This window comes from Alternaria ethzedia (assembly GCF_023757985.1).
Source record: "Alternaria ethzedia strain BMP 0044 chromosome Unknown scaffold_13, whole genome shotgun sequence".
Lineage (NCBI taxonomy): Eukaryota > Fungi > Ascomycota > Dothideomycetes > Pleosporales > Pleosporaceae > Alternaria > Alternaria ethzedia.
The window spans coordinates 549710-577117 of record NW_026056206.1 but is presented as its reverse complement, the minus strand read 5'-3'; the positions used below and the strand labels follow the sequence as shown (position 1 = coordinate 577117).

The following is a 27408-nucleotide window of genomic DNA, read 5'->3' as shown; positions in this document are numbered from 1 at the left end:
TTCCCGTACCCTGATGCGCTTATTGCATGCCCCTATCGAGGCACAAAACACTAGACTCGGATCAGTTTGTCAAGAACGCAACGTGTCTTATACGAATCTTGAAATACGGAGTATAGGGGTATATGTGAGGTTGTGACTATAGTACTGCACGAGCTACCAACATTCGTGTGATCGCAGGTATGCAGAACAATTAGGAGGTGATTTAGATGAAGGGCCTTCGACGCGTCTCGGGCCGAATGGTGAATAAAGGACGCGGCAGGTTATGTCTGGAGGCACACCGATGTGTGAAAAGGCTACTGCATCGTGCTCGAGGGAAATGGTGCGTACGAAATTCGTGTTCTCCTATGTCACAAGTAGGTCAGCATGGGTTGAATCTGGCGCTCGATAGTTGGAACAGCCACGGCAGATGTCGACAACGCACTCACATTGATGGGTGTGTTGGAAACCGGACGTGGTCGCGATGGGACCTTGGGAGAGCTTGAAGCTTGGGCCGTGTGCTCTTATGACGTATTCGGACCACTCAGCCTCATGGACCCTCTCCCTCACGTGCGTTTCGTCTATCTTCCTTTCCAACTCATCTTTACGGAGTGCTTAAAAAGCTCAGCCATTCAACCCAAGTTGCGCGGGTCCATTAGATCGCACCCGCCTTCTGCATGTAAGGAGTGAACTGTCCAGCGCATGAACGCGTTGAGGACTTGGGAAAGTCGAGTCTCATTGTCAACACACACAAACGTCGCATTATTCCGGGGCGCACGACGAGTCCTTCAGAACGCGAGATGGTTCCATCGAGATTGGTACGTAGATCCTGAGCACGGGGAGGTCACTGCCTTCATCCATCGATGGGATACAGCATCCATTGGTATTGTCGTGTTTTCGAGCCACCTCTTTTTTCCCTTTCAACCTGAAGCCTTCCTACTCTTCTGGGCCAATTGATTTCTGTTCCAAGGTTTCCGTCATACATCGCGTCTCCCACATCATTCTCAACGGATCTTGCCAGCCCACCCACTGGCCGCATCATCATCTCCACAATCCGCACATGTCGAACGCCATCCTCAACATCGAAGACCTATCCCCACTCGCATGAGGGTCACCAGAGCATCTCTGACACATATATCACTCCTCTGACAATCTCCGTCGCATTACTCAAATCTCCCAACACCCATGAGGGACGCCACAACACCATTTTCCACCAATCGGTAAGCCACACGGCAACCACATCAAGCCACATGTCACCAAAATTAGCAAACACTGCTCCCACTACCTTCTAGAAAGAGCTTGGAAGCATGTAGGAACGATCCTTGATGAGCGGTGCAGGCGCTTAGGGAGATGTTGGTGGTGGTGCAGCAGGCTTGTGTGTGGATTCACGGACCGTGGCGATCTTCAGCTTTGACGATGCTGCGCGTACGGTATGTACGATGAGATTATGTTGGTGGTAGACGGACGGACGGACGGACGGGTAGAGGCGAAAGGAGGGATTGCAATGGCTTGCAGACTGCAGTCGCGGAGATGGACCGGTTCTTGGTAAAGTGAGTATCTGCAGCAGATGACTGGCCGGAAGCTTAAACGGACGTTTTGAAGAACAGGTTTTTTCTTTGGGCAACGCCGTGTGACGATTGTCAGAAGCAGCTGGAGATAGCTTGCACATCGTCTCCGTCAGCGGATGTATGAGGGTCATCCGTTTTAGTATACATACAGTTCATTTTAACAGACAATTGATTTCTACTGCATCTGGGTCACTTGATACACTTCTGTTTCGCACACTTGCATGCTGTAAAGATATCTGCGGCTACATAACGGCTACGTTGCTGTAGTACCCACACGAAGACAGCTCTGGTAGCCGGGAGTCATGACTGAATCGAGGTGCAAGGGAAATGAATGGACATGCCATTGCATAGGATGTGGTGAAAAATGATCGATTCAAGAACCTTTCCGAGGTGGTCTAGCATTCGGTCGCGTTTGAGTGATGCAGCGCGCTTCTAGTCATGGCAGATGCCCATTACCCTGAATCAGATATAGCCCTTGAGTGCCATGATTGTCTGTGTCTAGGAGACACTCTCATCTCATTGGGTCCAGGACGATATTATCGATCAAGCGCACAGGTACCTGTCGACCTTCAGAGTCCAGCTGGCCTAAATCTTCACCCTCTTGCGGCTCCTCGACTGGCAGCATCTTGACTGCACCACTAAGTATAGCGCCTTTCGAATCATCAATTTGGTCAATCTCTTCCATGGTGTCAGGGTCTGCAAGGCTAATGTAGTCGACCTCAAACTTTGCGCGTTTGCTAGGCTCCATCTGTTCTTGCTCGATCAATGTCATGTTACCGTGGTCGAAAGCAGGCCAGAGGACGTCGTTCCGTAACCTCATGCCATTGTTGTATTGTAGTTCTGCTTTGCGAAGCGCTTGATTGAGGACAATGCCAACATTACGACGACGCGCGCCGAGGTAGACATTGCGAGAAGAGAGCGCAAGGCCGTCTGACTCTCTTGAAGTGGGAATGATACGCAAGCTGGTATCCAGATGGAAGTCCTGAATTAGGCGCTTGATGACGCGAGTTTGCTGGACATCTTTCTGCCCAAAGTAGACGCGATCTGGCGCGCAGATGTTGAAGAGCTTCATGCAGACTGTCGCTACGCCGCGGAAGAAGACGGGTCTTGACGCGCCTTCGAGAAGCTGGCCAAGCGGACGCATCTCGATGAAGCTCCCCACACCTGGTATACTGCTGTCCGGCGGTAGTGTTGGGTACATGGTCTTTGTGGTTGGTGCGAAGACAGCTGTCACGCGCCCTTGGTTTGCGCTCGCCAGCTCCTGGTTAAGCTCTTCCAAGACCTGCATGTCTGCCTCCCATGTCTTCGGGTACGAGGCAAGATCCTCATTCAGTCCAAACTGTGTAGGGTTCACATAGATGGTGACGAAGACGTCGGTGTTTTCGGCAGCTGCGTGTCGCATGAGCGAGACATGGCCCTCGTGCAGGGCGCCCATCGTCGGAACAAGGCCGACTGTGCGGCTGTTGGAGCGTAGGTCGCGGCGGAAGTCACGTAAGGGCGCGACATCGCGGAAGATATGCGTTGCAGATGCGGAGGACGAGGTATTGCGCAGTGATGGACTGGTGGAGAGGCATCGGATGCCATTGCCGATAGGAGCTTGCAGTGGACGCGCAAAGTTGCTGAACATGCATCTTCGTGCTATCGGGACTGTACGAGATTAGTCATTTGGATCAATGGCGTATGTTGGGTAGCATACTCACCGGCTGCGAAACGGAGGGAAGCCATTGCGGAGAGTTGCGGAAGTGTCGCGGACAGAGCTCTGCCTTAGCTATCGCGTCGCGCAACAATGGGGAAGAAGCGAGGATGTCTCTCTCGCAACTCGGAAGCGGACAGATCGCGAAGAGTCAGCGAGGAGGCAGCCATGGTGATCAAGTTGAGAAAGGTCAAGACGACTCGTTTCTGCGCTGAAGGTCCCATCATGGAGGGAGTGCCCGTCTGAGCCTAGTGCCCCACTAAAAAGATCCCAGGCTCGAGATTTCCCTCTCTTTCGCACCAGCACCCCGCCAGATCTGCCACCACACGCGACGACATACGACACCATGGCTGACGATGGCATGCTCCTCAACTTCTCCATACCGGACAGCGGCATACTATCGAAACCCTCATTCAAAGGCGGCAACTGGAAGGAGCGACTCACTGCGAAGAAGGCGGCGCAGAACTGGCACACCAAGGCTACAGCACGACTGAACGGCGAGAAGGTACCGAAACAGGTGGTCGACAATGCGACAAATGTAAACCGCATAGAACTAGGCCCGAGGAAGGCACGTGTAGAGAAGAGCCCAGAGTTTCCCGATTCCGGCGACAGACCAGTAAAGCGAGCGCGCGTGAGCGGAGACTTCAGGCCAAGGACGACGGAGAAGACAGACGATGTCGACTTCAGACCCCAATCGAACCCGAATCCGAACCCCGCGAAAAGACCAAGCGAGCAGAACAATGCGCCAAAGGGTGGGAAGCAGGTCATTTCCTCGCTGTTCACCTACAATCCCACATCCAAGACGAAGCCCGAAGCGAACGAACGCCGCGAAGACGATGCGCCCGTAGAACCCTCGAACGCGCCACTCAGCAGCGAGCTAGATACCTTCACATCCCTTGGCATGTCCACGACTATTGCGGCGCATTTGCTGAAGAAGATGGAATTGAAGGCACCGACCGCGATTCAGAAGGCTGCCGTCACACAACTCATCAAAGACGATTCCGACGCCTTCATACAGGCAGAGACCGGTTCGGGAAAAACCCTGGCATATTTGCTACCTATCGTACAGCGACTCATGGAGCTCTCTGCGAACATGAGGAAGCGCAAAGTCGACGAAAGCGTGCAGAGAAACTCGGGTCTTTTTGCCATTATTCTGGCACCAACACGCGAGTTGAGCAAGCAAATCGAGCATGTGCTGGAGAAGCTTTTAGGCTGCGCGCATTGGCTTGTTGCTACAACAGTTATTGGTGGTGAGAAGAAGAAGTCTGAGAAGGCACGGTTACGCAAGGGCATCAACATACTCGTCGCGACACCTGGTCGATTGGTCGACCATCTGGAAAACACAGAAGCTTTGGATGTCAGCAATGTCAGGTGGCTCGTTCTGGATGAAGGTGATCGGCTCATGGAGCTTGGTTTTGAGCAGGAGATCCAAAAGATTGTAGGAGCATTGAACCTGCGAATGCGTGCGAGGAAAGACGAGAAGTCCAGAATACCAGGCCTGCCAGAAAAGCGCACAACGGTACTCTGTTCCGCAACCATGAAAATGGACGTGGAGAGGCTTGGGCAGATAAGTCTGAAAGATGCAGTACACATTCGAGCCGATCCGTCAGAGAAGGGACCAGAAACAAGCGAGCCAGGAGGTGGCCATTCATTCTCTGCTCCAGCGCAGTTGAAGCAGTCTTACGCTGTGGTGGCACCGAAGCTCAGATTGGTATCATTGATAGCCTATCTGAAACGAGCTTTCGCGCGGAAGGGATCTGTGATGAAGGCTATCGTCTTCATCTCGTGTGCCGACTCTGTCGACTTTCACTTTGACATGCTCACCAGCGAAATCGAAGGGATCACCGAGACAAAGAAGAAGGAAGAGGTACAAGAAGAGGAGGAGGGCGACAAGGCTGAGGAAGCCGCCGACGACGCAGAAAAGAAACCAAAGAAGACCAAAGCGATAACACAGGCAGACCCCACCAAGCTCACAGTGACAGGTGCGGAGTCACCCGTACTTTCTGCAAAGACGCACACAGTCACAGCATACCGTCTCCACGGTTCATTACAACAAGCCGTGAGAACTTCGACACTCGCCCAATTCACAAAGAACAAAAACCCCTCGGTTCTCATCGCTACAGATGTCGCATCCCGTGGTCTTGATCTTCCCAACGTCGACCTGGTCATTGAATTTGATCCCGCCTTCGCCCGAGAAGACCATTTGCATCGAATCGGTCGTACCGCGCGTGCAGGTCGCGACGGACGAGCATGCATCTTCCTAATGCCGGGAACTGAAGAAGGCTACGTCGAGATCCTAAAATCAGACAGAAAAGACCTAGAAGCTGGAGTACATGTCGTGCGTCAAGATGCCGATGACATCCTCAACCGAGGATTGGTAACCAGCGGAGTAATGGAAAAGAACGCCTACATGGACAAAGCAACCGACCTCCAGCTCGCCATTGAGCGCTGGGCTCTAGCATCCCCTGCTCGTCTGGAAGCTGCTCGACGAGCCTTCCAAAGCCACATCCGCGCCTACGCAACCCACGTTGCAGATGAACGTCAATACTTCGATATCAAATCGATGCATTTGGGTCACTTGGCTAAAGCATTTGCTCTCCGCGAACGACCATCTGGAATGAAGATTCCGGGACAACGAACAGGTGCTGGACGAAACGACAAAACACCTGCTAGGGTGCGCGGTGGTCCGAAGGTGGATCTGGCCAGTCGCAAGGCTGATACGGGTACATCGAAGAGGGCAGTTGTGGATCTGGATCTTCCCGAGGGCGCGGATACGGATGAAGCGGCGAAGATGAGGAAGGCGGTTCGTGCGAAGGAGAAGTTTATGCGTCATGCGGGTATGGCGAGCGAGTTCAACTTGGGTTGAACATACTTATATCGTAATGAATTGCCAGCCTCGTGGTACATCCTTCTATGAAAGCATTCCATCATTTCTGAAATATCCTGTTGAATTCCTTGAATGAGGTCGAGGTCGCAAGCAAGTCTGCCTGTGAAGTATCTCTGTGCGCTTTTGAACAAAGAGGCTAGACTGCGTCGTGTTGAGGTTCTGCTATCTACAGGTCTCGATATCTGCTGGATGATGTTACAGTCTCTATGTGGGAACGCACCTCCAGGGCTGCCTGGGTGCCCATGGGGGAGCACCTCTGAGACTAGGCCTGATTAGTACTACCGAGGCCCATCGAGCGCCATCATGTGACATCATCAGCCAGCCCAGGCCAATGCGCCCAATCCACCGCACCCGACGCGCCGCCTTCGTCGAAACATAGATCGCAAAGCGAGATAACAGGATCGTGGTCGCAGCGAAGTAATGTGTTCTGGGATCCGACCGGAAAGTAGACCAAACAACTCTGAGCGAGATGAGCTGTGTTCCGTTCCAACTCCAATCAAGTTATCCCTTGCAAGCCACATGCCCAGGTGTCGTCTAGGCCTCCAGCCGTGTGCATCACTAGATGACCATACGTAACATGGCCACCAGTGACGTGCTGCGCCGCGCGAACTCGGGACCGTATTTCTTCCATTTGTTAAGAGATGAGTTTCGGTATCAGCATTGGAGATGTGCTCAAGCTGTGCGAGCTAGCTGGTAGAGTCTACAAGAACTGTCTGCTTTCCCCGCCACCCCGTACCTAGGTAGCTCTCATCGTGCTGACTTCAACACAGGTCGCGACTGCTCCGGCGAATACAAGGATCTTACATCGCAAGCACGAACGTTAACGAACCTACTCGAGGACATTCAAGACAAGTACGATAAGATCCCCGAGAGCAAGCGGCAGCAGCTCATCGACGCGTACGAACCGTGTATCGAAATGCTCGAAGAGCTAGATAAGCTGGTGCTGCACTACAATGGGCTCGACACGAAAACCAAACGCGCTTGGGACCGGCTCAAGTACGACCCTGAGAAGTCACGAAACATACGAGAGCGCCTCATCGCGAGCGTATCGATGCTCAATTCCTTCTACACATCCCTGATACACGATAGCCAGGTTCTTATACTAGAAGCTTTGGAAAGATTGGAGAAGGACTACAAAGGCGGTCATCGCGAAGAGAGCATTGCTTCCATCGGGAGACTCACGTCTGGAGGCACAGCCGACGATGACGACGATGACGAGGAGGCATGGAGCCAGATTCTCCGCGACCTCGAGGATGTGGGAGTATCACAACAGCAGGCTCTAAGCTACCGGGATGTCATCGTAGACTGGCTTGTCACAGCTGTCAACGAAGGGAGGCTTTTGGAGGAGCGGCCAGAGCATGATGGTCTAGCAACTATGTCTTCGGATCTCGGGACCACTCTTCCTGAATTTGACTTCGATCAACGACCGCATAGTGTTGATGTGCCAGCGATCGTCTCACCTGCGTACCGGGGCTCATACAGTCCTCCCACAGCGCTGCCTCTGGCGTCTAGCCCGCCAATAACGCAAAGGCAGCAGATCTATCTGACCCCTTCAGCAACTTCTCGAGCACATTCGACTACCTCCTTGCAAGCGTCCCAACCTGCTGAGTTGGAGGCATCATCGCTCTACGCGGAGCCACACCCAGCGTCCCAGCCTACTACTCCCATGGGCTCCAACAGCCATGCGATCAGACGCGTTCCCGTTCAATCCCCAAAAGCTACGGTTCCTGTCACGCCCACGGACAGTATCCCAATCGTAGCGCCTACTTCCCCGACTGGTTCCTCTTTACCAGAGCCTTCTTTTACAGCTAACATGGGAATGTCCGGTGCACCTCGGACGTATGATGAGAAAGAAACATTAGTTCCGGTGGACCTCGAGTGGAACGCACAACAAATAGTTGCCGCGTGGACTCGGGGTGACTTTGTCACTGCAGAGAAGCTTCTTGAAGACCAGCTGGCAGCTGTCGAACGGGGACAAACATCTAGGTCTGGGACCCAGCCCGACCGACGTATTCTTAGGCATCTACTTGGAGTTTGTGCCTCCTACACTGGGAAATACGCCAGAGCAAAATATTTGTTCGAAAGCGTGTTCAACGGAATCTACCTGGATCGTCAAAACCTGGACGATGGTGATATAGCTGCAGCACGGTGGCTAGGGGACGTCTGTCTACATATTCAACAGCATACGAACGCCGCCCTTGCGTATTGCGTTGCATATGAAGGATCTATTGGTCGCCTGGGAGTGGCGCGCGACCGTACCTCAAGGATAGCCGCCGAAATAAGGCTCGTCGATCACTGGCTGTGGGTGTTCAAGAGGATCGAGGCTACCCTTGAGCTAAATATGGATCCGACCAATATCTTTACATCTACAAATGTCGTTGAGAAGAGCAACCTGATGATGGCAGTCAGAAACAATGTTTACGATATGCCCGGGATTGATGGTCGCGGTTCATTGCCACCAGCTGCCGGGATGCGTCCATCTCTTCACTTGAGCCCTCGACCACAATGTACTACAACGATCTCAGAAGGCTTCCTTCTAGGACCTCTGATATCTACAAGCACATGGCCACTGCCTTGGGATAACCTCTTTTATCCTGTGGATGCGGTTCAGCTGGACCGCTGCATGGGCGTGATACCTATTGCGAATTTCATTGGCCAACCCCTGTCTGAGCGCCAGCTACCATCGAACTCACTAGGCGACTCGAAGAAGCTGCATTTTCTTACTAAGAGAGGCAGTCGATGGCTGATAGATGCCGTGAAACAAGGGCTCCGCGAGATGGGAATCGACTATGGCGAGCATAAGTATGAGCCTTCGATTGTGTGCCGCATCAATCAGCAGCGTGACGGTGTGGTTTTCTCTGAAGGGATCGAGATCGGCTTCAGCAAGCTCCCGTTCCGTGATGTCTATGGAATCAAGGTTTCGCATGTGAAGTGGGCGACGCGACGATTCCTCACATATGGCTCTCACGACACGGCCGATTTCAGGAACATTGTGAAGAGTTTTCTAGAGAGGGCGGAGGCGGAGGCAGACCTTCCGAAGTCGACTCACAATATGCAACATGGGAGTATGGACGTACACTCGCAAGCGTCCCACGCATGGCCAGGCCTCAAGAGACCATCTTACGCTTGAGTTGTGGCGAATGTTCTGCTTTCAGTACACATCATCGGAACAACTCTAAGAGTGTTACCAGTCAATAGCGCGCGCTCTAAACTCTGCCGATCAATCCTGCGGCGTCAACAATAGTCCTAGGTTCCCTACATGAGCTTTGTGCCGGTCTCTGACATTTCAGCGCGCGTCATGGGAAGTGGCATCATCTGGCGCTGATACTACATCGCCGTTGGATATGGTCCACGCGTTCTGAGGAACAGGTAGGGGTCCGCAGGCATATGAGGTTGTGACACGCCGGGGCCACCCAGACATCTTTGATGTGTTGTTTTCTTTTGCTTTCTCTCGGAAATCAACAGCGGCTCTAGATCTCAGCCCCTGCATGATATTGCGAGGTTCGGGAACCGATGACAGCCATCCCGAAGGAAATCTCAGTGTAGTACAACGCGTAAACTTTGGCGGCTAGTCGCCTCACAAAAAGAATCGACATTATCATCGCAACTGTACACGCTCATCTCGGACAACCACGACTTGAGACATCCATCCCGTCATTTGCGCCCAACGACCAAATTGTGTTTTGCGGTGGTGTCAACACTTTCAAGGGCCAAACCTCGCCGCAGTCTGGCGTCCTACATAGGCCCCAGGAGGCGGCGCGACTCTTGGCACTAGGGGCCGAGATTTGCACTGTGGGTGACTTTGTGAAATGACTGTCAGCCTGACCCGCCAAAGTTCCAACAGCCTCCTGAACCAAACTTCTACAGCTTTCCATGTTCGACGATCTGTAGCGCGCAGGCAAGGAGTGGGTGTGTACATTCCTGCTATCGGTGGACTGCATCATAACCCCGCTGCTGACGTTCTACGGCGCCTTTATCTGCACATGGCCGATAACGAGATCGACCCGCAAGGCGCAAACTCGTTTAATTAAGGCTCCGTACCTGAATTAGTGTTGTCTGAGAAAAGCGCCATCCACTTGGGTAGCGGGTGAGCTTACCAGAACCCCGACTAGGGCCTCGCTAAATTAGTCGGTTTGTGTTTCATGTTTCAGCGGCACAACCTCAACGATGCCTTGATTGGCCTGTGGTGCCTGATGCTGACAGCATCTTCGGAACCCAGCGTTACTGCTAGGAAACAGAACAGCGGGCTCGAACGCCTTTACGATCGATGCAGGGAACGAAACCCGTAACGGCGGCAAAGCGGATGCAGACCCCAGGGATATCGATGTTTGCAGGAGTCAGGTGTAATGAGGATTCGGGGGATGTGCACCACTGGTCTAGGCTAAGCTCGTGAATCAAAAGCGTCGAGCCGCCGCCCTCGAATAGGCTTTCTTCCTTCACCTTCGACCACACACGAGGATCTCTTCTTCAAAACCCGACTTTCTGTCTCTCCTTCCAAGGCGCTCGGCTGCCTATTCCATTCCTTCATTGTCGCTAGTCGGCACATTCATTCATTCACCTACATTGTGTCCCAGTGACCAAACAACGTCGTCCGTGTGTTATTCTATCACAATTATCTTCCCAGACAAACAATTACTCTACTCCGTATACGATCATCAACCAAGTTACTTTCACCATGAAGACCCAATCTATGCTCCTCGCGGCCCTGGCGTCAGCCCCCGCTGCCCTTGCCCACACTGTCTTCACAGACTTCATGATCGACAGCATGCCTCAGGTTTGTTTTCCCAATCTTTCCAAATGCAGTCTACTAACGATAAGTAGGGTGATGGTGTCGCCATCCGCATGAACCCCAACGCTGCCAAGGCTAGCAGCCCCGTTCCCAGCCTCGACAGTGACGACATGGCCTGCAATGTCGGTGGTACAAAGGGTGTTTCTCGTGTCCAGCCCGCCAAGGATGGTTCCCTTATTACGTTCGAGATCCGCTCATGGCCCAACGACCCCACCAAGGAGCGTCTTGACCGCGGTCACGTGGGTCCCTGTGCCGTGTACCTGAAGAAGGTTTCCGATGCCAGCACTGACACGGCTGCTGGTGACGGTTGGTTCAAGATCTTCGACCACGGCTACGACTCATCCACCGACCGCTGGTGCACCGATGAGATCATTGACAACAACGGTCTCTTGTCCGTGAACCTCCCCAAGGGCCTTGAGGGCGGTGACTACCTTGCTCGTCCAGAGATCCTTGCTCTCCACGCCGCAAAGGACGGAGACCCACAGTTCTACACTGGCTGCGCCCAGATCTTCGTTGAGAGCAGCGGAAACCTCGTTCCCGAAAGCACTGTTTCCATCCCTGGCTACGTCAAGTACAACGAGCCATCCACCGACTTCGACATCTACAACAAGGATGCCAAGGACTACGTTATCCCCGGCCCCAAGGTCGCCAAGCTCACAGCCGGCGGCATGAAGAAGGCTTCGACCGTGCAAACTGCGGGCCTGAAGCCCGAAGGCTGCATCATGGAGAACGCCAACTGGTGCGGCAAGGAGGTTTCCTCGTACAGCACCGAGAAGGGCTGCTGGGCTTCCGCTACCGAGTGCTGGGACCAAGCCGATGTCTGCTACGACGAGGCCCCCGCAACCGGTAACGCAGGCTGCAAGCTCTGGCAGGAGAAGTGCAAGGACATCAACGCACAGTGCACGGCTATGAACTTCAACGGTCCTCCCAACAAGGGCAAGATCCTTACTCCCGAAAAGAAGAGCATCGATGTTGGCAAGATCATGGCTGTTAATGGTGGTGGTATCGTGGATGCGCCTGCACCCAAGACCAGCTCCACCAAACAGTACGAGGCACCTGCGAAGGCATCCCCCAAGCCTGCAGCTGACAAGGCCACCCCTGCTGCGCCCAAGCCTACGGTCGATGAGTCGTACGAGAGCCCTCCCATTGTTGAGCAGCCCGTTGCTGCTGCTCCCAAGCCTACGCAGCAGCCTACGACGCTTTCCAAGGCACCCGTCTCCACCATCACTGTTGCCCCTTCGTCCGCAAACGCGCCTGCGCCTACCCAGCCGTCGTGCCCTGAGGGATACAAGTGTGTGTATGTCACGGATGTCGAGGTTGTCACTGAGACTGTCTATGTGACTGCTACATACGATGGGTACAGGAGGAGGCACATCATGTACCGCGCTTAGATGTACGGTACTGAGACGTGTTATGTGGAGTTAGAGGGAAAAGGACAAAACGATTACTTTCTGCGACGACGATCGCGAGCTGATAAGCTCTGTTTGGGATGAGGGTTGCTTTTTAGCTACGAATGATAAATGTTCGCTTGTCGCAAACCTGAGATCTCAATGCGTGCCTATTTCTCTCCTTCGATTGTCCGCATCTTGACGCTTCCGTCCTCCATGCCGAAGTATACAGCGACAGGCTTTTGACCGCCTCGTACGGTCTTGGTCAACTGATCCTGCTCGCGAAGTTCCTGTGCATCGATTCCGTTCAGACCGGAGAAGATGCCGACTTCCAATACACCAGTCAAGCCCTTGATCGCCTTGCTTATCGTGTTGACCTCCCATGTGCCATCTGTTCCATCGCCCTTGCCCTTGCCAGCTGCAACATCCGCCGAAGTGAGCAAGGCAGGGAACGGCGCATCGATAATGTAAAAGTCCTGGTCTGTCTTCAGGGGCCCCGACTTCTCCAGTAGCGTAGTCCTTAGCTTAGGACCCGTTGAACCAAGCATTTTAAGCGCAGCAGCGACCTTGAGCTGAGACAGCGGCGCAACCTCAATCGGTATCGTCGGCCAGTTCGTCAGCAGGCGCTCTTGTCTCTTGCGGTAGTCTGCGACGCAGACGAACTTTTTCGCGCGCTCGGCGACTAGCTTCTCCTGGAACAGACATGCACCTCCTCCTTTTATACAGTTGAGTTCTGCGTCGACCTCGTCGGCTCCGTCGAAAGCGACATCGAGCATTACGCGATCAGGAAGACTGTCGAAGGAGATGGCGGTCAGGCCGGCGTTGACTACGAGTTGGCGCGATTGGAAACCTGTGGGCACGAAGAGGATGTTCGGGTTCGTGGAGCGCTCCTTGATGGCCTCGACGACATAGACGATGGTTGTTCCCGAACCAATTCCAACGTGGGTGGCTGCTGGGTCGAAGTGGTCTGCTACTGCTTGGTGCGCAGCAGCGCGCTTTGCGGCTTCAACAGTCGTGTCGGTCATACTGTTTGCGTGTCCGAGGACTCCAGTGGAATGGAAAGTTCGGTACGAAGGATGGGGAGAGTGAATTGGTGTTGCGGCAGGAGATTTGCCGGTGGTCCAGGTGCTGGCTCGGAGTACAAGAGATCTAGAATTTGACAGTGGTCGGAGGGGCAGTCTCGACTTGAGATGACTGATGTTGCGCACTTGCTGATTTATATTGGCGGGCCAGACGTGGGTCGGCTTCAGCGGCATGAACTAGAGCAGGAATCTTCCCAGTAAATCCAGAGTCAGAGAAAATGAGACACTACAGTGGGCCGCGATAAGATGGCGGGATGAATGATTTTCCCGTGACGAGACGACTGAGCTGCTGCTAAAATGACGATTTGAGCCCCACCAGGACCCCGCGACAGGGATGTGCCCTTAGCGCGCGGGCTGGCAGCGCGTTTGGTGCCTGGCAGCTTGAGCTTCCCAAGCTGTCGTACCAACATCGAACGCCCTCACCGTCAACTCTCCCAAAATCGCCATAATGGAGGATCTCCCACCCCCAGTGCAGGGCCCGACCGCGAAGGAGAAGAAGTATGTTTACTGCAAACACTTCTATCAATACTAACAAGAGCAGGTACGACCGTCAACTACGCCTCTGGGGAGCCACCGGCCAAATCGCACTCGAGAACTCACATATCCTCCTCATAAACTCTGGGCCGGGAGTCGTTGGTGTAGAGACGCTCAAAAACCTCGTTCTGCCCTGCATCGGTAACTTCACCATCCAAGATTCGGCCATCGTCAGCGAAGCAGATCTAGGCGTCAACTTCTTCCTCGAGGACCAGCATCTAGGAGGCTACCGGGCTGAACATACGTGCAATCTGCTCAAAGAGCTGAACCCAGATGTGGACGGCCATTTCATCACAGAGGTTGGTCAAACGACGTCTTGTCGCGTGCTCCGCTAATCGGATCAGCCTCTAGAGTCATGGCTGGCGCAACCTGACGCTCTGCGACCATATACCCTCATCATCGCGACCGCGCCTATCCGTCCCGAAATCCTCGCCAAGCTCTCCGATCACGCAAGCGCTGCGCTCATTCCGCTATTCTACGTCCATTCAGTCGGCTTCTACGCACACTTCTCCGTACACCTACCTCCAGCGTTCCCCATCGTGGACACACATCCTAGCCCAGAGACCACGTCAGATCTCCGGCTGTTACAGCCATGGCCAGAGCTTGTCCAATACGCGGAGGAGAAGACGGCCGATCTGGACAACATGAAGGCAGAAGATCACGGTCATGTCCCATGGATAGCACTGCTGCTGCACTTCCTCGAGCGTTGGAAGAAAGACCACGGTGGAGAGGTACCACAGACGTACAAGGAGAAGACAGAGTTCAGGACATCAGTAGCGCAGGCTGCGCGCACAAACAACCCAGAAGGTGGCGAAGAGAACTTTGACGAAGCAGTGGCGGCAGTTCTCAAGTCATTGAACCCACCACAAGCTAGCAGTTCCGTCAAAGAGATCTTCACGGCGCCGGAATGTCTTCTGGTCCGCGAGGACTCACCAAGCTTCTGGGTCATCGCCAATGCTATCGGCCTGTTCTACACCAAGTACAACGTTCTCCCGGTACCCGGCTCTGTGCCCGATATGAAGGCGCGGTCAGCAGACTATATCCAGCTGCAGAATGTATACAAGTCGAAAGCACGAAAGGACCTGGCGGAGGTGGTGGATAGCGTGCGGTTCCTGGAGCGGAATGCTGGCCGTAGCACGCCGATTGACGAGAAGGACATCGAGACTTTCTGCAAGAATGCTGCACATATCAAACTAGTGCGCGGACGGCCGTTCCACGTTGTGCAAGCAGGCGAGAAGATCAAATGGGGAGACCGTGCGAAGTCGATCGGTAAGGAAACCCATCTCAACATTTGCTACCTCAACTAACGTCCTGTAGCTCAGCTCCTCACATTCCCCGACTCGCAGATCCCGCTGTACATTGCATTCCTAGCATGGGACGAGTTCCTTGCAACACACGATCAAGATGGTCTGGGCGGAGCACCCCGCGTTGCTGGAGAGAGCGATGTTGAAACCGACTCAGAGAAGCTCACTGGGATCGCCTTCAAGATTGCGAACGATCTTGTCAAAGAGGCAAACGCTGACATTGAGGAAGACGAGTACGCGACAATCAAGGCTCAGATTGGAGAATACACGCGCGAGCTGTAAGTACACTCTGTCCCTGAACTCGACACGAGACAACTTCCTGCGAAAGCCTCGTCGTCGCATTTGAACAGACAACAGTCAACTAACCAAATTATAGTGCGCGAGCGGGTGGCGCTGAGCTCCACAACATTGGTGCCCTGACTGGTGGTATCGTTTCGCAGGAGATAATCAAAGCCATCACCGAGCAGTATGTTCCAGTTGATAACACCTGTGTGTTTGACGGAATTAAGAGCAAAAGCACCGTTTTCAAGGTCTAAGGGATGTGGCTATGCACTTGGGTTTGGTCAGGAATATTTTCTGGGATGATAAAATCCCAATTTCGCCCATCAGACGGGACGGCTGGGCATAGCATTGCAGATGAATCGAGTTACAGCATGAGATGAGATGAGTTGGCATAGCGCGGAGTTCATACAAGGCCGTTGCACATGTAGCTGGCTGGTGGGAGAGATGGAACACGCCAAATCGGGCACCGCGAATCGTGCCAATAACAACAAAGAACAATGACGACTTTGTCCTTCTAGGACTGCGCAGAGTGAGAGTGAAGGTGCAGCTAGCGCATAATGAATCTTTGCCCAGATTGAAGCAAGCACGAACAGGACTAAGCAGCCCATTGTTGCGCCTTGTTGTTCAACTGGAGCCTACAGCTTGGAACACGCACATATCTTCGCAAATATGGCCAGACTACGCAAAATGACTTCCAAGCAACCTATCTTGGGGCCCACTCCGGGCGATGACAAAGCAACGAGATCTCAAGCGCGGTCACGTGGTCGACGTGACGCGATCGAAGCCGACGCGCCGGACCCCAGCCAAACAAATCCAACTGTCAACTCTCTGTCATCCCGAATTCTCCCTGTCTGCGAACGACCCATGGACTCTTCCTTCGACCTCCCCGACTCCACCGATTGGATAAAGACGTCCCTACCCGCGTTCGAACCGCTCGAAGTTGCCTTGCGCTGCGAAGTCTGCAAGGAGTTCTACAACAACCCTGTCATCACGCCGTGTAGCCATACCTTCTGTTCGATATGCATACGAAGATGCATCACGGCGGACGGCAAGTGTCCGAGCTGCAAGACTGGGTGCTCGAGCGACAAACTGGCGCCCAACATTGCGATCAGAGAAGTCGTGATGCGCTTTCAAGAGGCGAGACCCAAGGCCATGGAGTTGGCGCGCGCAGACAAGGAAGAGGAGACCACGAAGGCTAGCAAGAAGAAGCGGAAGCTGGAAGACACAGATATGGAAGACGAGGACAACGTCAGGCATACACGATCGCGGCAGACGCGAACTAGGAGCCAGCGCAACGGAGGCAGAGCTGGGTCGCCAATGGTCGTCGCGGATAGCGAAGACGACGGCGACGACGATTTCATGCCAGATGGCATGGTCAAGTGTCCTATGTGCAGCAAGCCAATGAAGGAAGAGCTGGTCTACAACCATCTGGACATATGCACTGGGCCAGAAAACTCGCAAGGGCGTAGCACCCGGTCAAGGTACGCAGATATATGACAGCACATCTAGGTCAGCTGGCTAACGACACCTACTTGTAGGACTAAGACTGCGTTCCCACCCGCTTTCCAAATACGAAAGAAAGACCCCTCGCCTCCACCGACGAGATTATCCCAGCTCAACTATGCTATGCTCACGGAGACTAAGTTGCGGAAGAAACTGCAAGAAATCGGCATACCTACCTGGGGTTCCAAAGACCTGATGAGGCGGCGGCATGTCGAATGGCTCAATATCTACAATTCGAATTGCGACGCCGACGAAAGTGTGCGGAAGAGCAAGAGGCAGTTACTGAGAGAGTTAGACGAATGGGAACAGACACTAGGTGGAAGAGCGGGCACCAAAGAGAACAAAATCATGAAGAAAGACTTTGACGGTGACGGGTACGCGAAGACACACAAAACCGAGTTTGACGACTTAATAGCACGAGCGCGACAGAAGCGTGCCACACCCAAGACAGATAGCGAGGGACCAACAGAGCGGAATACGCCTTCAGAAGAACAACACACAGAATCCCAGAACGATCGATCGTTGTCAGTCAATGGTACCGAAACTCCCTCTCACGGCCCATCGTCGACGCAAACACCCTCAGATTTACATCCACATCCCTCGAGTGACCCCAATCCTCACGAAATGAACGGCACAGCGCTCGCAAGTATAGACACGAAAGCTGCGGAGGCCAACAACATACCCGACAAATTATCTGCATCAGTGCCCGAGCATCCAGTGGAAAGTGCAACCCGGCGCGGGTCAGCGGCTATGGAGGGGATACAAAACTCTTTAGGAAGTCCCAGTCGCAAGATGTCCCTGCTTACACTTCCTGAAGAGCCGGTCAGAGACGTGGAGGGAGGCACGGCTGTGTAATAATAGGTAGTTGCGATGTTTGGCAACGAAGCTTTGGCAAGTCCTGCGGCTGAAAAGGCTTTCTTCACTTCGAACCCAGTCATCACTTTCACACGTCCAATTCACTCGCACGTCATGCTTCCCCTTAACATCTTGATATACGTTACCGTGGCGCTCGCTATCTCTCTATCTTTACGTCACATGTTACAACCCACCGATCGTTAAAGATAGCGATACCTCCAGCGGTGAATCATCGTGATCGAACGGTATCATTCGGAAACGACTCGTATTTCAACTCATTAATTACAATGCAAACATCCAGCACAGGTTATCCTCTGCTTGGACCACGCCTCGCTCCACGAAACCGCACAAATACCAATGCAATGGGACCACGAGAAAGACGAGCCGAGTACATGGCGGCGCGCAGAGCAACTCCAAACCCGGGCCAGCACGCCTACAATGACCCTGGATATGTCAGTCCAACTCCCCCTCGCGGCTCCAGACGCACCAGCCTCCCGTCATCCACACCAGGACGAGGATCCACATCACCGGGAGCCCCATATGCCCGATACAGGGGAGAAGACAACCTGCCCAACGATGTCTTACCATGGGTTCTCGATCCACCCAGAGGAAGGAGAACGCCTACACTGAGAAGAGCGCCGAATATACAATGGGATCGTTCGGGAGGACTCCGCACAGTGGCGAGTTTCACTTCGACGGGAGGGTCTGCCTCGGAAGATGATGCCGGTGTTGATGGCCGGGATAGAGATGGACAGCCAGAAAGCAGCCGAGCGGCAGCGTCTCGCCCACGCTCTCACAATATTTATCCCCGACAACCCCAGAGAGGGCTAAACGGTAAGACTACTCACATGCCATACGACTGCATCTTACTGATCAGTGGTACAAATAGTTCCTCCACTGCACGAAGACGACTCGACTCGCCCACGCTCTTCAAATCCAACCCTTGTCCGCCAACTCGAAAGAGGCGAGCTACATGAACAGCTACGAGATTGTAAGACTACCACCATCACCCTATATTTATGATCTTGACTAATCAGCAATACACATAGTCCCTCAGCCTCCTCAAAACGACACTCAACTCCGCTCGCGATCCCCACCCAACCCCTCGCCCCGCGTCTCACTCGACTCAGAAACCATAAACCCACTCCAAGATTTTCGACCCCATGCCTTAAGTCCTGTAGAAGAAGAGGTTCGCAGGAAGCCAGTCTCCCAGAATGTTCCAGACCTCGTGAAATCGCGCCGATACCGAAATCGCCGACATGCCACAGATTCACCACCGACACCCCCGGAACCAGGCTCCCCACGGCCTCGGCCCCGTGGCAGACATTACCTACCCGATGAGTACGACGGCGATAACGCCTCACTGCGCGAAGCAGAGGCCTTGAGTGTCCAGCATGTGACGCATGAAGAAGTGCAAAGGAGCGAGAGGACTATCGGACCGCCCCCAAGTCGTGACAACAGACCAGAGGCTGGGCTTACCGAGGGCGATCCCATGCTGGAAAGGCTTTGGCGAGAATGGGAAGAGGATTGTGATGAGATTGCTCGACGTGTACTGAAGCGGCATAAGGAGAAACATTCGTTGAAAGGGAAGGCGAAGAGGTGTTGGCGCAAGATCAAGAAGTTTCTTGGGAAGCGCATAAGGGGTGAAGAGATGTGGGTGTAGGGCATTTGGTACAGATGTGTCTATTAGTTCATTTCTAGTTGCCGACGCCGTTGTAGCGCCTGGAATATCAATGCTAATCGATCGTGCTACTCTATCCTATATCTGACAAGAAGTGATCCATTCGCTAAAAGACATACTAATACCATCTCCACACTGGCCTATTGATACCAGCTCTGCTCATCATAAGTAAACCCTTGCATGCCCATACCATTAAATCCAGCTACACCGAACCCATTCAAACTTGGGGCAGGAGCAGCACTCGTATTCCCGTTCGTATACCCATTGACCCCATTGCCACCCACAGGCCCTCCACTCATCTCACTGCTCATAACAGGCGCATTGGTGTTACCCTGAAACGCGCCCGCTGGGCTAGTGGTGTTCGCAAACCAGTTCGCAATATCGTCGATTCCTTGAGGATTCCAGTTCTCAAAGTCGGTTGCGAGCTGTGTCTGATCGCGGTAGATCCAGTCTTGGCCTTCTCGTAATAATTGGTCGACGCCGCCGAAGAGTTGGCTTGGAGAGCTTCCGGCGGTAGTCTGGCCATCAACGGATCGCCGACCTTGTGTGGACGCCGGTGTTGGTGCGTTGAGAGAGTTTGATGAGTTCTGTGGTGTGCTGACCTGGTGCTGATTGCGCATGTAAGCCAGGGCGTTTGCGTCGGAAGGAGGTATGGTGTGGGTGCTGGAGGGGCGCGTGGAAGGATCATTGCTTACGGAACTGGAAGTGTTGGCTGTGGCTTGGGCAAAGAACTGGGGTGTTGCCATGTTGGCCATGTTCATGCTGTATGGCTGGAGGCTGGGTGATGTCTGGCTCGCAGGCGACGGATGCTGATCTCTCATCTGTACGGATCCACGGCGAATTGCTTTCGGCGTGCTGATCTCGTTCCAGGGGCCATACTTGGTATCTGTGCGGGACAGTACTGTGGCAGCTTCTTCGGGCAGGTCGACTTTCCAGCGTTTGGCCAGGACGCTGAGAATGCCGAGCGTCCGACGAGCACAAAGCCAGCCTTCCGCTATCTCCTCGAGATGCTTGACACCGTGTATTATATCGCGCTTCGCATTCTTCTCTGGTAGGTTGAGAAGATGTATGGTGCATGCCGAGTGCGTGATGTAGACACAGATGTTGCATATCTGGCGCAAGCCATGCGATCGCTTGTATAGTCGGAGCAACTTCGAGATCATGGCAGCAGCTTGTGTGCATAGCTTCCTCGGCGATACACTTGCGGGCAGTGGCGAGTTGTTCGGATTGTACTTGAGGAACGGTCGGAAAAGATGGATATACAATAACTGAAAGAACATGCTGCAATTGAGTTAGTACGTGTGCTTCCCTCATACGACAGGTGTACTTACTGCATGACCAGCATGTGCGGCAAGCCGCCCTCCTTCGGCTCCAACTCCTTTGGTAAGTCCCTTCTCCAAGTCTCCAAACGCATGTGTATCTCGCTCAGCTTCTTCAGCTCCGCCTGTCTGCCCTTGACCTTGTCCATATCGATCGGGTTGTAGAAGGAGTTCATGAGGTCGCTGGAGATCTCACAAAGCTTGGATATCTGGAGAGCGACTGCACGCGTCCGACTTGGCTGAGAGTGTGCTTGACTGAGACCGGAGTCGGTGACTGCGCTCCACGTTTCTGCATCCTCGCTGGGAAAGACTTCGAACTTCGGCACTGTAAGGATCGTGTTGGGTAGTTGCGGCAATCGTCCCATGTAATTACTCCAGCATTTGTCGAACAAGAAGCAGCCCCAGAATGTGATCCGCCGCGCGTCCTCTTCGTTGTCATCGATGGTGTCTTTGCTGTGCATACCGAGGTTCAGGCCGAGGTCGCAGGCCATGCGAAACGACATGCCACTGTAGACCCAACCCTTTGCTTCCCGCCCGCAACCTGCTTCCCGTACAGACATCAATGCTAGAGCTTGTACAGTCGTCAAAGCTGGCATCTCGTGCAAATCGTCCTCCATGATCAACCGCTTAGCTTCCTTGAAGAAGTGGTCGCCTGCCGTGGCAGAGTCGTCGCGGACTGCCCGGGCTGCAGGCCACGATGTGAAGTGACACCCCAGTGCTAGCATAGCATTGACTAGTAGCGGCGAACAGTATTGTGATTTCCTCCCGGATCCCAGCTGCGGTTTGCCTTGTTGAAATTCTTGCAGGAAGAGATTTTTCGACAGCGTAGTGAAGAAGCTGTAGTGCCAGCAAAAGTACATGCTGATAAGATGCTGCACAAGCTCCGGGTCCGAGGTGACAGTCGTCCACGAGCAGAACGGGTCCTGCGCCTCCTGGTACTGGTCTTCAGAGTACGTGTCCGGCGATTCCGCAGGGTCGTTGCCTTGGCCCAGGTATATGAGATGCGATGTGCCGCCAATGTATCTGGTCGATCCATCTTCGAGTCGCAGCTCGCCCATCTTCCCGCTCAGCTGACTCTCGAATGTGCCCTTTGCCGGCGCCATGGTGGGCGTTGTGATCGGACTGATGGGCTCATCCTCGTCGTCTTCGCCATTCTCCTTCGCTATGATAGCCTCCGCAACCGAGTCCAGGCTCTCGCATGTCCGTATCTGGTGTACGAGGTCGGCGACTTCCTCTTCCGGATAGTTCAGGATAGCCTGGATAAGCGTCTGGAGGGTGGAGTTACGCGTCTTGAGATTGTCGATGTCCTTCTTGTAGACGCCTTTGCGGCGGTGGTCCGAGTTGGGGTCGTAGATGCACGGCGTGTTGTAGACGGCGGCACATGCAGAGCAGGCGGGAGTGGTACCGTCGCACTATGCGGCAGATTAGCGACTGGTCTCGTACAGGGCGCGTGGTTCCGAGGGGGCTGGTGATCATCCGGAGAATGTGTGTATACGCCGGAGAAAGGGCATCAGGGCCAATTCCCGTTACCTAACATACCTTGGACTTGCGCTTCCTGCATGGCACGCAGGCGGACGAGATGCAGCGGCGCTTCTTAGAGTCCTCGCTTCCGGCATCCCTCTTGCTGCGGCGTCCCTTCTTGTTGGGCGTGTCAGAGGGCGGTTGCGCGTCCGCAGTGGTGTTGTTCTCCATTACAGGTCTTGTCGGTTTACCGGAGAAGCAAATTGTGGGGGAATGGCGGGGCGCGCTTTGACGGGCCTCTTCTCACGCGACATTAATCAGCTTGCAGTGGATATGGCAGGCTGTCGTGGTCCGGGGCTCTATCTCGCGGGCTCAACATGGCTGGCCAAGGACAGGGAAGCGGGCGCAATCACGTCGGAATCGGCGTCGCATTGGGCTGGTGATGAGGGCCTACGCGACCGACCTGCGTCGCTGAGGTACCTCGCTATCAGCAGCCCCCTGATTGGCTGGCTCTTCGGCCCTTATCTGGAGACTCTTCTTAGCCGGGCGAACGCGTCCATGACTGCAGCAGAGGCGCGATAAAGCAACGAGGTAGTAGCACTTTTGCATCATTCGATAGCTTTTTAGCCCAAAAACAAATTCCCATCATGGTCCCGGGAGGTCTCCAGCGCATCATTGGACGCTGGAAAAATCCTAGGAGTGCTGTGTAGACCACCAGGCCATCCCGAAATCGAACTCCACGACGCCCAAACCAACGCCCGTAGTCCCCAAACCGACCCAAGAAAGTTCAAAATCGCACTTTTTAGACGCCTGTATACCTCAAAACCCGTCGAAATCCCAACACCACACTAGAGATCGTCGGCATAGCCCTCGTCATCACGATCAGCCCGGAAACCACCGCGTGGATCTGGATTATCAACCATGATGAAAGGCCTACCATCGGGGTCCTCCTCCAAGTTACCGAACAAACGCATCAGGGTGCGTGTATCCATCCTGATCGCTGTTAGTTATGGGTCGATCGATCGCCAAGAGAAATCAACACGTACTTCTTCATGGTCTTGCCATCGTCCTCCATGATCGCAGCAATCTCCTTGTCCTTGCGATCTTGCATGTTGATCAGAGTCTGGTCGACTGTGTTTTTGACGCAGAGCCTGCTCATGAACGTCTCCTCCCGCTGGCCGATGCGAAATACTCGGCAGAAAGCCTGTTGTTCGGAGGCCGAGTTCCACCAGGGATCGATCATGATGACTTTGGAGGCCATGGTTAGGTTGAGACCCACTGCAAGGAGTTAGCAAAAAGTCACCTAGAATATTGATTCGAAGGACTTACAGCCACCACAGCGGAGAGACGCGAGCATGATCTTGCAATCGGGGTTCTCGGCGAACGTACTGATGGCCTTGTCGCGGGCGCCCAGGCTCATTTTGCCATGATACTGCGCAATATGTTAGCAACGATCTATAATAGGCTGAGGATTTGGGTAGTGCCGGGAGGTATTCGCGGTTGATTTCAGTGTCAAACGAGCGTACGAAAGTCCATGTCGCCGTCCGGGTGGCACTTACTTTCTCAGAAACCCAACCTTCTTTTCGAAATACGGCGTCCAAAATGCGGATCCTGTGGGTTATTAGCGTTTGAAGTGCGGAAATCAAGGAGCCAAAGCTACTCACATGGCCAGAAACTGCGTGTAGACGATGATCTTGACTTGCTTGTTCTCCTTGAGCCAGTTCATGATCTGGCTCTTGACGGCAATCGTCTTTGCAGAGGGTAGAACGTCCTCGCCAGCCAGATCAAGCCATTCTCCTGAGATTTCCTCGCGATCGAGGCGTGCGCGCTGTTTCTCTTTGTTCTTCTTCTTGTTGGCACGTGTACCTCGTGCTGGCGCATCGGGGGTATCATCCTCGTCTACTTCACAAGGGTGAATGTGAGTAGGGGTAGCACCGCACGCCTTGCATGCTGGAAATGCATCTGGGTCATCCGCCTCAGCCATCTCAACGACCACGTTCTCAAGGCATGGCTCACTGCAGATGAGGTGGCCGCAGGACGTTATTTGTGGCGCTCGGGGTTGCCTGCCACACCAGGCGCATTGGGCCTTCTGCTTTGTCTTCTCCCAGCTCTCGCCAGTCTTGAGGCTGTTAAGGAAGGGCTTGAAGTTAAAGTCTTTGCCGAATCCACCACCTGCGTCGGATTGTTGGAAAATGTCATCTGCGGGGTCTTCGTCGATGGTTTCGTCGAAATCTTCTTCGAGTAGATCATCGTCTTTGTCGAAAGCGTTGTTGTTGGCGCCCTCGTCATCTGACTTGTAGTCCTCTCCTCGCTCTTTTGCGGCTTTCCTAGCAGCATCTTTCCTCTCTTTGGTAGCTTTCTTCGCTGCCTCTTTCTTGGCTTCAAGATCGGCAGTCTTTCTCTTCTGATCAGCTGCGACCTTGTCTAGTTGCTTGCGAACGGCAATGATCGTATGTCCGCCTTTCTGGTTGCTAGTCTGAGCCTCTTTGTCGACCACCTCCTTGATGGCTTCGATGTCTTCGCGCTCGAGAAGGTCACGTATGACGAATTGGAGCATTAGAATGTGGCCTGTCAGTTGCCGAAGGCGAAGAAGCATTCTATGTATTGTTAGCAAGGTTGCGTGGGCTGGAAGGGGTAACTTACACCAACACGTTGCTGTATGCCTTGTCCAAAGTACCGTTCTGCGCCCACATGTTGATGCACTTGGCAAAGCGTATGCGGACGATGTCGTAGATGCTCCTCTCGACGGAGTTAAATTCGCACCAATAAGTTGACTGGTCGGCTTGCGGAAGCTTCAGAATGGGAGCGCCAAACATCTCATCCGCGTGGGTCCGTCGGATCATGAATTGCGAAAGGCGCACCAACAGCCTCTCGGTGTTCTCCTGGTTCTTGCTGTCGCAGTAGTTGTTCTTGAAGATCTTGAAGCTGCCAGTGTGAGGAACATCAAGGAACTTGAAGTAGGGGTAGAGCTCCGTCAGGCTGTTGAGGATTGGAGTACCGCTAAGGGCCCATTTGTGATGCGCCATGAGAGCTCGACAAGCGATTGATGTCCGCGACATATGGTTTTTGATAGCCTGGGCCTCATCGAGCACGACGCGCAAGAACATCATGCGGTGTAGAGGGCCCCTCTGTTTCTCAAAGACAAGCTTCCACCAAGCTATCTTCTGCTCCGCGGTCTGGCATTCGATAGGCGGTTCGTTCTTGGGATATGACTGCATAATCTCGTGATACGTAGTCAAAACGACGTCGTGTCCTGCTAAGATCTGATGGGCATTGGTTGAGTCAAGGCGTGTACCGGCACCGTATCGCATGATCTTCATGTTGACCTTGGAAGCGTCGGTATGCAGTTCGATCTCGTTCTTCCATTGAGTCAAGAGTGCAGGACTGGCAATAAGTAGAGTTGTCCTGGGGCCTGTATCGCTCTTAGGCGGTCGACCGTTTATTATGTTCGCTAAAGGAGTCAGTTTGGTTCGATGAGCTCTGTTTGGTTCACTTACCCAGCATCATAAGGGTCTTTCCAAGTCCCATCTGATCAGCCATCAAACCCCCTCTTGGCTCCTCGGTTGTGTTCTCTCGGCGACGCATAAAGGCTGTGCCAAGAACCTGGTAGGGCTTGAGTGAGGTGCTCATACCTTTGACTCGCCAGAGACCGCCGTCTGCCTTGACCTGAGCGTGCCCATCGAAATCCCTTGTTGCAGCCAAGAGGATGTCTATGTCGCGTTTTGCCTTCTTCTGCTCCGCGATAGGTACGCTGGCGATGAGCTCTTTTAGCGCATCGGTTTTGTTTCTTGATCTGAATGTGGGCTGCTCCGCTGCGCTGGTGCCGGCTTGTTGCTGGAAGACATTGGAGTTGAAAAGCGATGTTGCCTGTTTGTATGCGTGGTCCACCTCTTGTTTCTTTGCTGAAGATCTACCACCACGGGTCCTAATCTGCTTCTTAGGGCCAGATTTCTGCTTCGCAGGTCCCTTTCCCTTAGAGCCTTTGCCACGACCAGAAGGCACAGATGCCTGTTCTTCTGCCGAAGCTACAGCTCCTTTCTGCTTCTTCCGCGATGCGTCGCCTTCAGCTTCAAGAGCCACTCGCATACTCTGAAACTCGGCATCTTGCATTGACATAGGCTGCGCTTCTTTGGTGGGCATCGGTCGGCGGCGCTTGCGAGTTCCAAGGTCTTCCAAATCGAAAGCTTGGTCAGACTCCACCTCTTCCACGATGTTCGGTGTGAGATTAAAATCTGGAAAAAGGTCAAATTGGCCGTCCTTCTCTTCTCTCTCTTTGGCAAGATCGCGAGCTCGCTTCTTTCTTCTGGCTTCCTCGTCACCCTTTATCTTCAACCACTCAACATCCTCCAGGAATGATAGAGTACCCTTCTTCCTCCTCTGCTCATCGAAATAACGCTTCTTCACTTGGAAATCTTTGATTGCCTTCTTGTCTGCGAGATCGTCCTCGCTGATAGCTGGGACAGCAGCGGATGAAGACTGTCCTGGTCTAACAGCCTCAAGGTACGCCTCGTCGTCAAGGTTGGAGTGGATCGGATATGCTGGTGTTTGTCTACTAGCGACCAGCTTCTGGTGCTGCCGTTCTTTCTGCATGGCGCGAATCTTCTGAATGACTGATTGACCGGTCACCTTTGGACGAGGTGGGGTAAGGATTGGCGGAGTGGCGATGGGTGCGACGGGTTCTTGTTGAGGCGTAATGATCTGGGAAGGGGGTTCGTCTTCAGGAATGAACAGCGAGTCAGGATCGCGGACTTGCTCGATTGAAGGCACAGGTGTGTCTTGATCGTGATCCATGTTCTCGACTTGTGATAGCGGGACCTGAGCATCGGCCATGTCGTCCTCACGATTAGACTCTGCCATAAGTGCGTCTTGATCATGATCGAAGTTCTCGTCAGTTGGTACCGGGAGTTGGGTTTCGGACATAGCGTTCATGTCATCCGGCTCGGCCATGATGGCTGGACGTTGAGTTGGGGCTTAGGTAGTAGTAGTGGACTGAATGAAGGTTATGATAGGCTTGAAAGACTTATGAAGAATGAGGAGGAGTGCGGTGTAGGAAGGAAGGAGGAGATGCAGAAAGTGAGACTTATAT

General features: G+C 53.6%; 9 protein-coding genes across 9 annotated transcripts; 5 read left to right on the top strand and 4 right to left on the bottom strand.

Annotated features, from left to right (window-relative positions):
* Positions 1-2055: 2055 nt before the first annotated feature.
* On the bottom strand, positions 2056-3269 carry J4E87_006055 (uncharacterized protein; the record flags this gene model as incomplete). Its single annotated transcript, XM_049377660.1, has 2 exons — positions 2056-3191; positions 3245-3269. The coding sequence occupies 2 exons, from the start codon at positions 3267-3269 to the stop codon at positions 2056-2058; spliced, it is 1161 nt and encodes a 386-aa protein (XP_049232701.1).
* A 314-nt stretch (positions 3270-3583) lies between these two features.
* Positions 3584-6103, top strand: DBP7 (ATP-dependent RNA helicase dbp7; the record flags this gene model as incomplete). Its single annotated transcript, XM_049377659.1, has 1 exon — positions 3584-6103. The coding sequence occupies one exon, from the start codon at positions 3584-3586 to the stop codon at positions 6101-6103; it is 2520 nt and encodes an 839-aa protein (XP_049232700.1).
* A 583-nt stretch (positions 6104-6686) lies between these two features.
* Positions 6687-7732, top strand: J4E87_006053 (uncharacterized protein; the record flags this gene model as incomplete). Its single annotated transcript, XM_049377658.1, has 3 exons — positions 6687-6711; positions 6895-7630; positions 7681-7732. The coding sequence occupies 3 exons, from the start codon at positions 6687-6689 to the stop codon at positions 7730-7732; spliced, it is 813 nt and encodes a 270-aa protein (XP_049232699.1).
* Positions 7733-10799: 3067 nt separating this feature from the next.
* On the top strand, positions 10800-12304 carry J4E87_006052 (uncharacterized protein; the record flags this gene model as incomplete). The annotated part of the gene is made up of 2 exons (XM_049377657.1): positions 10800-10898; positions 10946-12304. 2 exons carry the CDS (start codon positions 10800-10802, stop codon positions 12302-12304), a joined length of 1458 nt encoding a protein of 485 aa, XP_049232698.1.
* Positions 12305-12471: 167 nt separating this feature from the next.
* On the bottom strand, positions 12472-13326 carry J4E87_006051 (uncharacterized protein; the record flags this gene model as incomplete). Its single annotated transcript, XM_049377656.1, has 1 exon — positions 12472-13326. The coding sequence occupies one exon, from the start codon at positions 13324-13326 to the stop codon at positions 12472-12474; it is 855 nt and encodes a 284-aa protein (XP_049232697.1).
* Positions 13327-13831: 505 nt separating this feature from the next.
* On the top strand, positions 13832-15757 carry J4E87_006050 (uncharacterized protein; the record flags this gene model as incomplete). The annotated part of the gene is made up of 5 exons (XM_049377655.1): positions 13832-13881; positions 13925-14216; positions 14262-15186; positions 15235-15499; positions 15598-15757. 5 exons carry the CDS (start codon positions 13832-13834, stop codon positions 15755-15757), a joined length of 1692 nt encoding a protein of 563 aa, XP_049232696.1.
* Positions 15758-16172: 415 nt separating this feature from the next.
* On the top strand, positions 16173-17861 carry J4E87_006049 (uncharacterized protein; the record flags this gene model as incomplete). Its single annotated transcript, XM_049377654.1, has 2 exons — positions 16173-16984; positions 17042-17861. The coding sequence occupies 2 exons, from the start codon at positions 16173-16175 to the stop codon at positions 17859-17861; spliced, it is 1632 nt and encodes a 543-aa protein (XP_049232695.1).
* A 1821-nt stretch (positions 17862-19682) lies between these two features.
* On the bottom strand, positions 19683-22553 carry NIT4 (Nitrogen assimilation transcription factor nit-4; the record flags this gene model as incomplete). The annotated part of the gene is made up of 3 exons (XM_049377653.1): positions 19683-20823; positions 20874-22273; positions 22401-22553. 3 exons carry the CDS (start codon positions 22551-22553, stop codon positions 19683-19685), a joined length of 2694 nt encoding a protein of 897 aa, XP_049232694.1.
* Positions 22554-23170: 617 nt separating this feature from the next.
* On the bottom strand, positions 23171-27269 carry J4E87_006047 (uncharacterized protein; the record flags this gene model as incomplete). The annotated part of the gene is made up of 7 exons (XM_049377652.1): positions 23171-23315; positions 23369-23600; positions 23652-23754; positions 23882-23933; positions 23987-24919; positions 24966-25773; positions 25820-27269. 7 exons carry the CDS (start codon positions 27267-27269, stop codon positions 23171-23173), a joined length of 3723 nt encoding a protein of 1240 aa, XP_049232693.1.
* Positions 27270-27408: the final 139 nt, after the last annotated feature.